This window comes from Poecilia formosa, unplaced genomic scaffold, assembly GCF_000485575.1.
Source record: "Poecilia formosa unplaced genomic scaffold, Poecilia_formosa-5.1.2 Scaffold145, whole genome shotgun sequence".
NCBI classification, from domain to species: domain Eukaryota; kingdom Metazoa; phylum Chordata; class Actinopteri; order Cyprinodontiformes; family Poeciliidae; genus Poecilia; species Poecilia formosa.
In genome coordinates this window covers 1,305,806-1,318,313 of record NW_006800084.1, presented here as the reverse complement: position 1 = coordinate 1,318,313, position 12,508 = coordinate 1,305,806, and the positions used below count along the sequence as shown (strand labels likewise).

General features: G+C 37.0%; 1 protein-coding gene across 9 annotated transcripts in view; it reads left to right on the top strand.

Annotated features, from left to right (window-relative positions):
- ltbp3 (latent transforming growth factor beta binding protein 3) overlaps nt 1-5,734 on the top strand; it is a 44,913-nt gene extending 39,179 nt beyond the window's left edge. For 7 of the 9 annotated variants that reach the window (XM_016676988.1, XM_016676987.1, XM_007563230.2 and 4 more), the window contains 5 exons: nt 1,610-1,738; nt 3,872-4,030; nt 4,129-4,218; nt 4,320-4,448; nt 4,776-5,734. In XM_016676988.1, coding sequence (XP_016532474.1) covers nt 1,610-1,738; nt 3,872-4,030; nt 4,129-4,218; nt 4,320-4,448; nt 4,776-4,927 — 659 coding nt within the window. In that variant the 3' untranslated portion in view covers nt 4,928-5,734. The remainder of the gene's footprint in view (nt 1-1,609; nt 1,739-3,871; nt 4,031-4,128; nt 4,219-4,319; nt 4,449-4,775) is intronic. The other 2 variants (XM_007563232.2, XM_007563235.2) reach the window with 1 other exon arrangement.
- The last annotated feature ends 6,774 nt before the right edge of the window (nt 5,735-12,508 follow it).

The window sequence follows — 12,508 nt, the reverse complement described above, 5'->3', positions numbered from 1 at the left end:
TTGTGTTCACGTTTTAGCTCCTAATGATAAAATCCAAATGGTGTCAAAGAGGCATCAACAAACCAAACAATGACTTGAACTTACAGACACAAAACAGGAGAGACAGAATGTAAAAATATAAACAATGTAAATCCAGCTTTGTTTTTCTTTTTCTTAGTCCAATAAATTGAGTGTAAAAGTATTCACAGCCTTGCATTAACAAGAATTTACTCTTCTGTCATTATGAAAACTACCAGCTTCCTCACGTGAGCTTCTGTGGTTTAAAAATACTAGATAATGTTAAACAGTGAGGGATCTTTTGTTTCTACATGTCAGCAGACTGATGATAGTCAATAGTGTGCCAATTATTAATAAATAGTACATATCCTCAAGCCATTCATCAGTGAATAAATGAATTAACATGTCTACTGTCGGAGAAACTCTGTTCCTGCACAGACAGAAAGTTCTCCATGTGAACTACTAAAAGTTCACTACTTTTAGTGGTGTCTAATCCTCTGAGTAGTTAGTCTGTAGACAGGTAGGTCAACGTGAAGCGGTTCCATCTAGCAGGTCTGGCTGGGAACGATAACTGGTTTCTGCCTGGATACATTCATTTTGCTTGAGCTAACTTTGTAACTGTTGCAGCCGCAGTATGTAGAAAACCCAAGTGAAGCTTTAGGATGTTTACAGGCCCAGTCTGCAGATGAATGTGCCACAGTCGGGTCATGTGTAATTACCTGAAACCCGATACTGTGACGCACACACAGAGGAGATAAATATGGCTTAGTTATGACAGTCAGATAAAATTGAAGGCCTCAAAGTAACATGGTTTCTTTGACTTCCAGTTTGGGACGATAACTGTAGCGATGCAATAATGTGGGCGGATGTGAGAAAGTATGCTTTGTGAATGTGATGTAGACTCTCTTTCTCTAAATTATTTTTTGTTCACATCACACTTTTTCTTCAAACTAGAAGAAAATGTTGTAATAATGATTACAAGGAGGCTTCAACCTCATAAACTTGACCATATGTTTATGCTCATAAACAGAATGCTTTGCCCCCTAGAGATTTTTTATTTTCTTAGCTAAATTTCAGCAGCTTCTTCTGGAACAAAACTCTCATTTTTAACTTCATTGATATCAGTTACCCCTTTTTTCTTCTTCTTCTTTTATTTTAACCACAGGCCAGCTGCAAGATTGTGCAATCTCCCTAAGCAGAATGGTTCACGTAGTAAAAAAAAAAACTAACAGAAACCACATGTGGCTCAAAGACATTATTTACACCACAGTTTTATCTAAACCAGTCGAGTGTCACAGCTGTAAAAACTGTTGGTGAATCTAATCGGTGATCAACTAATCCACTTTATTTCAACCTGTTTTTTAGTTTTACAGTTGTTCAACCTCTAGACCGAGAGATGCACCTCACACACCGGCCTTAACAATTAGCTTAGGGATAAACAAGCACACGGTTAATGTCTAAAAAAGATTCCCAAATGGAGCATTTACCGCAGGGAAGAATTTGTTCTGCATTTTGTGGTGAGACGAAAGCCTGAGTCGACCACCTGCAGACTAAGCTCTGGCCCAGAAGCAGATGTTCATACTGTAACCAGTGTCTGTGGTGCCCTTTGCAGATGTGAATGAGTGCCAGGACCCCTCGTACTGTAAGAATGGGAGGTGTGAGAACACGCCCGGCTCCTTTCACTGTTTTTGCGACCCTCCCCTCACCTTCAGCGCGGCGCTGAAGCAGTGCGTCTATGACGGTGGGTAGAACTAGCTTGCCTTACCGCTCAGTGTGACACTCTTGTTTTCCATTGCAGTTCCTCCCAAGCCTTGCCCTGTCCAGGCTGTTTTTAGGACGATGTTTCTAGCTTTGAACCAATATTGCTTTTGTGTTGTAAGCATGTTTGGTCTTAGAAAGTGATTAATACACTGCCAAACAGACGCTACATGCACTCATGTCGTGTTATGAGCTTCTAATGATGCATTTAAACTGTCCTGACGACACAACACACATCTGTAATAATGTATTAGTGCTTGATCTTAGCTGAGGTCAGGGTTTTCCAAAAGCTTTATACTTGTTCCGGCTAGTCCAAAACCAGTTTCAATGTGTGTTTGTAATGCTAATGCACCCCCACAGCATGATGCTGCTACCACCATGCTTAACAGCTTAGTCATTTTTTGTTTGTTTTTTAAAAGATTTACTTTCACTCCTGCAGCCAAGTAGCTTAACGCAATCAGCTTGCTGAGTCAGAATTAAACAAGAAGTTTATTGGTAACTTCTCTACAAAGTCGACAAAACCTTAATATTTATCCATACAGAATAATCAATGTAACCACTTATCATTTATTTAGTATTTCTCTAACAAGGAAATCTATTTAATTTTTTTCCCCCAGAGAGCTCTGCCCAGGAATTCACACAATTGAATGAAATATTGCTAAAACTATAACTATTATTTCACAGTTTAATAATGGTAGCAGCTGCGACAGGATTTTCTAATGACACAAAATGTCTTTAATGAAGTGGCGCGATACAATAAAACCTGCAGGCTGTTGAGCAGTAGCAAATATTCAGTGAGCCACGTCATACTGTAATCAGCTTCACTTATTTACTATTAAATATAAAACTTTTTAAAAAGCCGTTTCTGTCTTTATATCGTGACAGTGAGTCTTTATTATCTTTTGTTCATTTACGATGCAAAAACAAGTCATTGTGGCTGCTTTTGCTTTACAAATTAGTGTGAAATGTGTAATTTTAGGAATCCGAAACGATGTTTTTACTCACACTGATTAAATATTTTAGGGAATAAAGAAACAATATTTATTTATCTTTTTAAAAACAGCTAATGTATTCTTACGATTTGTTTTTATGAGTTGTCTGAAAGTCATAAACCTTTTTGTTTTTTAAATCGTTCCCATCTATACAATGATTTCAGAACAGTTTACTGGTTTTGCTCGTTGCATGTGCTAATATGACCCGATTCACCCAACCATAACAAGCATTTACAGAGAATAAAACTGGCTTTACTTTCGTTGCTCCACTGATTTTTATTGTATTATTTTTCACACACATTGCCCTCTACACTTTGTAAAAAGCCTTGACATGTATTCATCTTATCTCTCATATAACATTTGGAAAGTTCCAGCCTTTAATTTGAGTAAATTTATTTAGTGGTAGAAAAAAAAATTGTATTTGCTCTTACAAAAAACCTCCAGTATTTCCAAAAAAAATTATATTTAACTAAAGTGTTTTTGTTAACTTCATACTGCAATTGACATTTTTGATCACAGCATTTGATAAGTAATCGCTGTTGTTTTTTTTTGTGTGTGTGTGGCCCATTCCTCTTTAAAATGGGAAACCCAGGAGAACATGCCACAGAAGTATCACAAATACATCAGTCAGAAATAAATGCTCTTCTAAACCTTTGATCATTTTGTTGTTGTTGTTGTTATTCCATGTTTAAAACATGAAACCTGTTCACGCGAATGCATAAAAGTAAAATAAAAATACACCATAAGTCTCCAAAGTTACATCAGGAAAATTTATCAACACAAAATTTGTTTTCATATTGATTGATTTTCTGACAAGCTCTTAATTTTGGCTTCCCTAATATCATTTCTACTCGTATTAGATTAACTTTTGCTTAAATCAGACTTTCATTATTTTGTTGGGCAGAACTACATCACTTCACTTCATTATGGCAGTTCTGCAGAATCTGCCTTTCTCTTCAAATTCACACAGATTACTTTCTAGATTTTGTTGATAATAATACACGACACACTCAATGGCACTTTTACAAAAAAAATGATTTGCCTGACTATAACCCGTACTACTACTAAAGTGAAAGTAATAAACATTAAAAAGCACGTATATCTCTCCCTTATTTTTGATCTAGATCGTACTGCAGCCCACAAAGACGTGTGTTTCGAGCGGGTTGATGAGGGTCTCATCTGCAGTCAGCCCATCGACAAAGTGGTGACTTACTCTGAGTGTTGCTGTCACTACGGCCACGGCTGGGGGCCAGAGTGCAACACCTGCCCTCCCAGAAATTTGGGTGAGCTTCCTACAGGATCAGTTTGATCTTTGATTTTATTTCCCCCTCACTCCCCCCTGCCTGCTTTCCACCAACACGCTTCTTTGTTTTCTGTTCAGAAATGTTCAGTATTCTTTGTAAGATGCAACACGAGACCGAGTCGGATGGGGATCAGGATTTTCTGGCAGCTTTCGCAAACTACAACCCAGGTGAAATCATACTCTCTATTTGTTGTCTCCTTACTGTTTTGCCATCTAATATGTGATATTTACTCCTCGGTGTCTAATGTTTATGTTTTTTTTGCTAAAAGGTGACAGTTCAGAGGAGGATTCGGACGAATGTAGCTGTGCAAATGGCCGCTGCGTCCGCTCATACCTGGGTACCATGTGTGAATGTAACACAGGCTTTAGGCTAGACCACTCCCGTGCCCGCTGTATAGGTTCGTGTGTACATACGCATACAAAATAAAAATAAAAATGCAATAATGTGTGTACAGTGGCATACAAAAGTGTCATTTTTCCTTTTGCCATGTGACAACCATATACTTACAGGTTTGCATTTATAATGCTGAGGCTTTCATATTCATTCTTAAATTAAATTACTTTTACATGGACTCTGTTTTACTGACTGGTGGTTGTACTGGATTTTATATTCTAAACATGGAAAATACCTTTGCAAGTCACTGTACATCTCTTTACACTTTGACCTACAGTTTCTGGTTCTGTTTGTCGGCTTGTCCTGACTGACGCTCGTTTGTGTCTTCCAGACATCGACGAGTGCGCGGAGCCGGGCCCACGCACCAGCCCCTGCAAGAACGCTCGCTGCGTGAACACTTTCGGCTCGTACAAGTGCTTCTGCAAACACGGCTTCATGGCCTCGCGCCGGCAAAACGTATGCGTGCGCCGCAGAACTCAGTAAGGTCACCTGGACGGCGTACGTACACGCAGTCTAACACCAACCCAGCGGACATGCCGTCGCACACCTCCCTGTTCTTGTGTGGCTGCGTGAGCCACTGCGGACCTGAAAACACGGTTCGCCGTCGGAGACACGTCTTCGCCAAGGCCGATCTGAAATGTATGAAACGTTCTAGTTCCCACCAATTCACTTTAAAAAAATAAAAATAAAAAATTATCGAATCACATTAGGATATTTGTTTATTGGTTAATTTTTTTGTAATTATTGTTTTCTAAACTGTTTTTTTAGATTAATATTAAAGTGTATATTTTTGTGATTTTTGTTTTGCTGACACCCCCCACTTTGCCACATTGTTTTAATCACTGTTGGAGCTTGAAGACGAGCTCTAGTTTTAAAAAAAAAGAAATTCATCTCAAAGATCTCAAAGAATTTTTTTACATTCCCCTGTAAAACCCACATCCTGACATGTTTAATAATAATACATTACCTGAAGTGTATTTTCTACAGTAATTATTACACATTGTTTAAATTGTGTTTTTTGTACAGTTTGTTCTGTGGAATGACCCCTTTGCTATTTTATTTGTTGATGTAAAGTATGAAAAAAAAAATTTGGATTTTGCTATCGTTTGACAAGCGCACCAAAGTGGACTTTCCAGAAAAGGAGAGGTTGAGACGCAGTGGGAGTGTAGTGGAAAATATTTGCGAAATGTACCTTCTTCTGGGAAAAGCCATTATAATTGCTGAATCAAATTATTAGCCAAAGAAGTTGTTGGGGAAGAGAGAAATTTAATTAAAAAGTCACTTTTAATACGTGTGTATGATTTTTGTTGTGTTTAGGATTAGACGCTCTAAAAATAAGCGCTTTCAAACTCTTATTATCCACTCTGGATAATTTTGCACAAGTGCAAATTACAGCCTATAAAGAAAATAATAAATATGGAACTATCAATATAAATTAAGAGTAAAAAAACACATGCCACATGGTAGGAATTGAAACTTTATTTTGATTTATGAAAGTCATGTTTAATTTAAAGTACTTTTTCAAAAATGTTCAGTATGAGTTTTTGCCGTTGCGCTACAAGATGTCTTTAATTTTAGATGTTTCTAAGGTGCCGAATAAACATAACAGCATGTATGTTCGATAATTTCATTTTCCAAGATTTCCACTTGAGAATTATTCAAGCCAATAAATTAAAATCAAACAGAATATTCAGAGCAGAAACTGAAAATAGATAACAAATGATTGGATAGGAACAAAATGGGAGCCGATACATTGATGAGGAGGCAGACCATGATGTGCCGATCAGTTTCATATTGATGCCATCTTGTGAATTGTTTGTGTTACTACAATTCCTAAATCTAATCTAGTAAACTGAATGTTTCGGACTTTACAGGAAAGGTCAACAGCAGACGTACATCGGATTATGGTAATCAGAACCTATGTTTCTGAATCTTGTGTTATTGGACACAAGCCTGATTTAATTAAACGTTTGACTCAAGCAGCAGGAGAACGGGGTTCAGACAATTTTACAGGTCATCACTTTTCCTCACTGGACTTTCTGGAGTCATCGGGCCATTTCAGGAGCCATTGTTGAAAGTGGATACAAAATTTATGAGTTTTAAACACATTTCCAAAATAGTCAGGTCCTGCATAAATCTGACAGTTGAGTAATCCTTGGTTGGATGGATGGATCTATGAATTTACAACAATATTATACTATCAAAATAGCCTCTAAATAGAATAAGTGAGATGAAAACATAATTTGTAACACCTAAGAAGTGCATATGGCCACATTTATGCATAAGCACATAATGCAAAACAAATCAAATCAAAGCCACTAAAAGGAAAAACCAGCTCCTGTTGCAGGGTTTCCCTTAGTGTATTATAAGCCTGGCGGGCCACCAGGCTTTACCTGTGCCCCCACCATTGCGTATTTATTTATTTATTTTTTTAAATGTTTGCATTTTTTTTTTAAGACTGTATAGTTGGGGTTTAGGTATTAATCTTCCAATAACACATAATTATTAAGGGATATTTAAAAAATTTCCTGTCAACTTTAAACATTTTTTAACTCAAAAACTTGACAGCCTATTGGATGAATGACTGCCCTAGCACCAACCACCGGGCTTAACAAGTTTTCTGGAGGAAACCTTGTGTTCAAATACAGGAACATCAAATTATCCAACACAAAGAAGAAATATTTATTTGACATTTCCTTGCTAATTTTTTCTGGTTTGTTTTCTTTGACATTTCCTTGGTAATTTTTTCTGGTTTGTTTTCTCTTTGACTTTTTCCATTTTGCATTATTCATTGCAATTTGATTGAAGGGTCTCCATTAAAAAGAAGAAGCACGAGGATGCCGACAGAATGTGAAAACAAACATTGGAGCGTTCCCAGGATGAGAAGGCTGACGGTAAACAGCTGACACAGGATCTGACTGTCTGAAGCAGCGTCTAACTCTGACTGAGAGACAGATTTTTCCTGTACTAAACAGGACCAATGAGAGCAAACACAATAAGTCATTTCACAATCAGCTCCTTAGTTTATATTCACTTATTTACGTTGATATAATTGGGTCTTTCACATAACAATCTTAGTCTGTGTTAAAAAGTCCCTCAAAACCTTAAAATTTACAAATAGTTCACCATCAGACATTACATTGAGACCTGAACATAACTTTACACAAAAAAAGAAATTATTCAAGTGAAGAAGCACCTAGATTCACAGTGCACGATATTCATACGTTGTTCTAACAAGTAAAATGTGCATTTGTTTTAAATCACTCCCTCAATGAAGTCCAGTGCAGCCGGTTGTCTTTTGAAAGTCACCCAATTAGGAAAATGAATCCACCCGAGTATAAATAAAGATGTGCCAAAAACTTAGGAGTTTGTTAGCGAATATTTAGTTATTTGTAAGCTTATTGCTTAATATGAGCAATAAAAGTGACGCATATGAAAGAATCTCTCTGGTCAGATGACACAAATTTAATTCTTTGGTTTCATAAAAAAAGAAAAAAAATGTTAATGCAATTTATCTCAAGATAAATAAAAATAGATGTTGCCATTTTCAAAATGGGCCAAAAAAGAGTAGCAAGCATTATCCACTAGAGGGAGCTGCTGGTTAGTTTGTGCAGGACAGAGATTTCCTGTGATCCCTAACGCTTTCATAACCAACAGCGAGATAAGATGGAGCCAAATATGTTTTATTACTCCATTTCACATAATTTTGGTTCACTGGGTACCATAATGGTTTTTATTTCTGTGAAATAGAAACTGGAGGACAGACAGTGAGCTTGACTTTTGTTTTGCTGATTTAAAAAAAAAAGAGGTGTCATGAATACCAACCTCTAATGGATGGTCCTCCTCAATCTGTTAGAATAAGCGAGTCACACCACATGAGAGTGGTGGCTCAGCTTCTTGCTGTCCTGGTTTCATTCTGTCTAATAATTATATCTGTTTAAAACTGGAAGTGTAGGGTGACCTACAGCAACTAGTTTAGGGAGAGAGAAAAAGAAACAGGACAGGAGAGTCAGGGGATGAGAAAAAGAACCAAAACAGAAATAGCATACTTGTCCTTGGGAGACGACTCAAAAAGTTGATGTTGAGGATATAAATATCTTGAAATGGGTCACAGTGACCGGAGTATAACCCTCTGGGTGATGGCAGTAGACTGCAGCTACTAAACTTTTTGTAGTCGTCTGCAACTTGTGTTGGTTTTGTGGGACAAATGTGGCACCCAAAAAAAAAAAAAAAAAAACTGACGCTGCATCTAAGTATCCAGCATCTGTTATATCTGTTTCTATGCCAAAAACAGAGCAGAAAAGACATTTAGAGCTGTTTCGTCTTACATGCTTAGAGAAGAGATTCACCAGTTCAGTCACCAGTATTGATGGGCGATGCAAGAAGAAAACCTGTTTCTTTACCACTAATCAAAATCTGGGTTTAGAATGTTTTTGGTTTTGTTCTTTTGTTAATTGTATTTTTACACAAAGATCAAAATTTTTTATAATTTCTTATCTTGAGGAACAGTATCAGAGATGTCATGAGACAAATAACAAGATGCACTTAACTGCACAAGAAATGAGGAACTATTCCATTTATATTATACTGTATTACCCAGGATTCCTATGTTTCTGATAATAATTATGCCAGTGATATTCTGCTCTATTGCTAATTCAGGTTCACTGAACACCGTAAGCTGTCTTCTATAGCAAGATACCTGTAGTTTTAATTTATAAATTCTTATAGTATATTTTTATTTCACACCAGTTGTATTGTTTATATTTCTTTTCAGCTTCTAAAAACTCTTTTGTTTATTCTTTAACTTGTGAAGAGTGCTGTATAAATACATTTTACTTACTATTTACTTATAAAACAATGGATAAAAGTGAAAAATATCATCATGTAAACTGTTATATACATAAGGGTTCTATGATGCTGTGAGCTTGTTTCTTTTCCAAAGGATCCTGGGGCCATTATGAAATCTTTTAATCTTGGAAAGTTTACATAAAAACATAACCTATGCTTTTGCTAGTCTTTGGGTCTTTCAGTAAGAAAAGCACCCAAAGTACATGCACAAATGAAAACAGCACTGGCTTCCCAGAGAAAAAAAACACAAAACTCCAGCTTCTTCAGTGTGTCAGTGTTTTTATTTTTACACCTTAATACAGAAGAAACAATATTAAAACTTTAATTTCTGTTTAGAAGATAGGGTTTGCATTCAGTGGCAGGTTGCAAAAGCAGAATACATTCATGTCTCATTCAACACCCTTCACCTTGTGCGACCTTGTGCCAGATAATTAACTCCAGGGAAGCTCAGCGGCTCCTCCCAATTACTTAGGACTGGAGCCATATGATTCAGCTTTCAGGCTGTGTAGATGTAGAGCCAAAGCAGCTTCACCAACCACCCTTGCTCCCATCCCCACCCTGGTCATTGCATGCACCAATGATGACCCCCCCACCCACCTAGGTCCCATCTATAGTGAGCAGACAGAGGGGGTTTAGCTCAAACTGCTGCAATCTGCAAAATAACACAGTGCTGGATGCACTCTGGCAGCCAGTGACACACTTATATCCTGCACTCAGCTCTTTCCCTTTGTCATGGTGGATTGTGGATGAGCCCTATGGTGGTTCATGGGTGTTTGAGCGAAGGCTGGGAGAAGGACCAGGGCTGTAAACATGGTTTCTGTGTTTATCCATGCTGTTAATGCACACAGAGACGCAACAGGAACAGATGACGTGCTTTCATCCTTAAGTACTTCTGCCACTGAAGGCACTGGACAAAGCCAACTTGATGAAAATGAGTAACCTCTCATGTTCACCAGATAATCATTCATATTTAAGGTGGCTGCAGGCAGATTGGATCCAGTTGATCAATAAGTCAATATAGGCAGAGGTTTTTGATATCAGCCATTAAAACACAAAAGAAATCACCGTGTAAGTGGATTTGCAGTGAAATTTACAGCTGATGTAACAAAGTCTACTGAAAAACTCCAATGCAAATGCAATTTCAGAGTTAGTGACTTTACTTATTCTGAATTTAGATCTGTTTTGTGTTTTTATTTTCCCCCTAAAAATACCTTCTCAGGGAAATGGGTAGTGGAGTGTAGCGTCTCATCACAATTCATTTCTGCTAAATCTGCTGTTGGAAAAATTGATGAAAATACAGTCAAATACAGTCTATTCAGTGGTGCTTTCATATGGGATCTCTTTAAATTTTGTACAAAAAAAAAAACAACTAAAATGGGTAAAAGTTTGTGTCACATGACAAAATTGAAAAATAAACTACATCCGTTAATGTATTTTATTAGGATATTATATGACAGACAAATTTACATTGTTTTAACAAATTACTTAAAAAGTGCCTATAAAAAGTATTCAACTTCATGGATGTTTTACCCTTTAATGCTTTTACAAATGAATTATGATCAACAGATTTTGGTTTGCTTGACAAAAGACAATTACAAAACAACATTAATGTCAAAGTGAAAACTAGTTAAACAAAAATAATGACACTGAAATACAAAAAAACACATGATTGGATAAATATTCACCTCCTTTAAAGTAACCGACTTAATTCAACAGTGGTCCAGACAATTGGTGCTTGCAATCAACAACATATACTTTCCAGGTTTCTATTTGTAAAAGTTGTTCATATTAATCAGTTGGTCTATATTATAAATGGCAACAAAATACTTTGAGGTTTGTTGTTGTGACTTCACATAATGAGAAAAAATTAAAGGGGCATGAATACTTTTGTAAAACACCTTATTTTTAAGGTGCATGTGTGTAAACAAGTGTTTTAGGCACAGACACATTTTGTTTAAATAAGCAGCATCTTGGCTTATCTCATTTTTTCAACAATACTAAAGTTATTGCACAAAAAAAAAAAAAATGTTTGAACTGCTCTGGTAGAACACGCCAAAACTATTTAATGACCCCTTTAGCTGCTTATAATGAAAGGCATGCTATTTTCTGAAAAGCTCAGCCCTCGATAAAAGACCCTTCATGTCATAAAAACTTCACCACCACCACTTTGTTGGTTGCGCTACACCCATACTCACAGATATAGTAAGCACCCCAACCGAACACAGGCAGCAGAAGAGAGCATAAATTATCATAAAAGTAATTTAGATGTCAAAGTTTGGGTGTCTCTGAGCCCCTGTCAACAGGCTACTTTGAGTCAGTTAAGACTTTTTCAAACTGAGCTACTACAACCATGAAATTGCTTTTATTATGGTGCTATTGAGAGCAGCACAGAGGGAAAATGCTTTATCCAGTCTTGAGGGGTCTTTTGCAGGAGGATCCTCTGGGCCTTTATGAATAACCCAGATCTTGATGACTTACCCCATGACACGCCAGCTTGCCAGGTGCTGCATAGTATCTCAGGAATAATTTAGAGCAACTGCAGGCTCTACAAGATGAAGTGAAAAAATGCTGAAGAAGAATCTCAAGAGAATACTGTTTGGATTTTGATTTCTAAAGAGTCATTGCAGGAGCACGACAAAACATTGTAAAAATATAAGCTCCTATTAATTTTTTTTTTCATATTTTGTCATGACATTACTCCAGACTTCTGTGAATTTTGTTGTGTACTCCTACAAAGTAAGTGGCTAAACAGCCTCCTTGTTCAACTGAATCCTGCTAATGACCTACTTATTTAATTCAGGTTTGTTTAAGCAGATGCCATTCTAAAAGCTGGAGTTTGGGTTATAAACAGCTTTTAAACAAAGATTAAATTTCACGTAAATAGGTGTCATCTGAAAGCTATTGTTTGCACTGATTTTATCTTGGTATGTCATCCTTTATCTTGGTATATCACATGAAATCACAGCTAAACTGCGTTTTCAGAAACCCGCTATAGTTTAAGGATATTTATATTAGTACATCACTCAGACTGTATTTGCATACTTTCCATTGATATGTAAATGTGAATGGTTTCAGTTTTAGCACCAGGGACAGCACCACAGCACACAAACATTTGCCCAGCACATCTTTTTCTCTCAGACCTGAAAACGTGCTTCCCATGTGACCGTGAGCGGTCAGAAACCCACCCACACATCCACCCACCCTGCCAGCCACCTA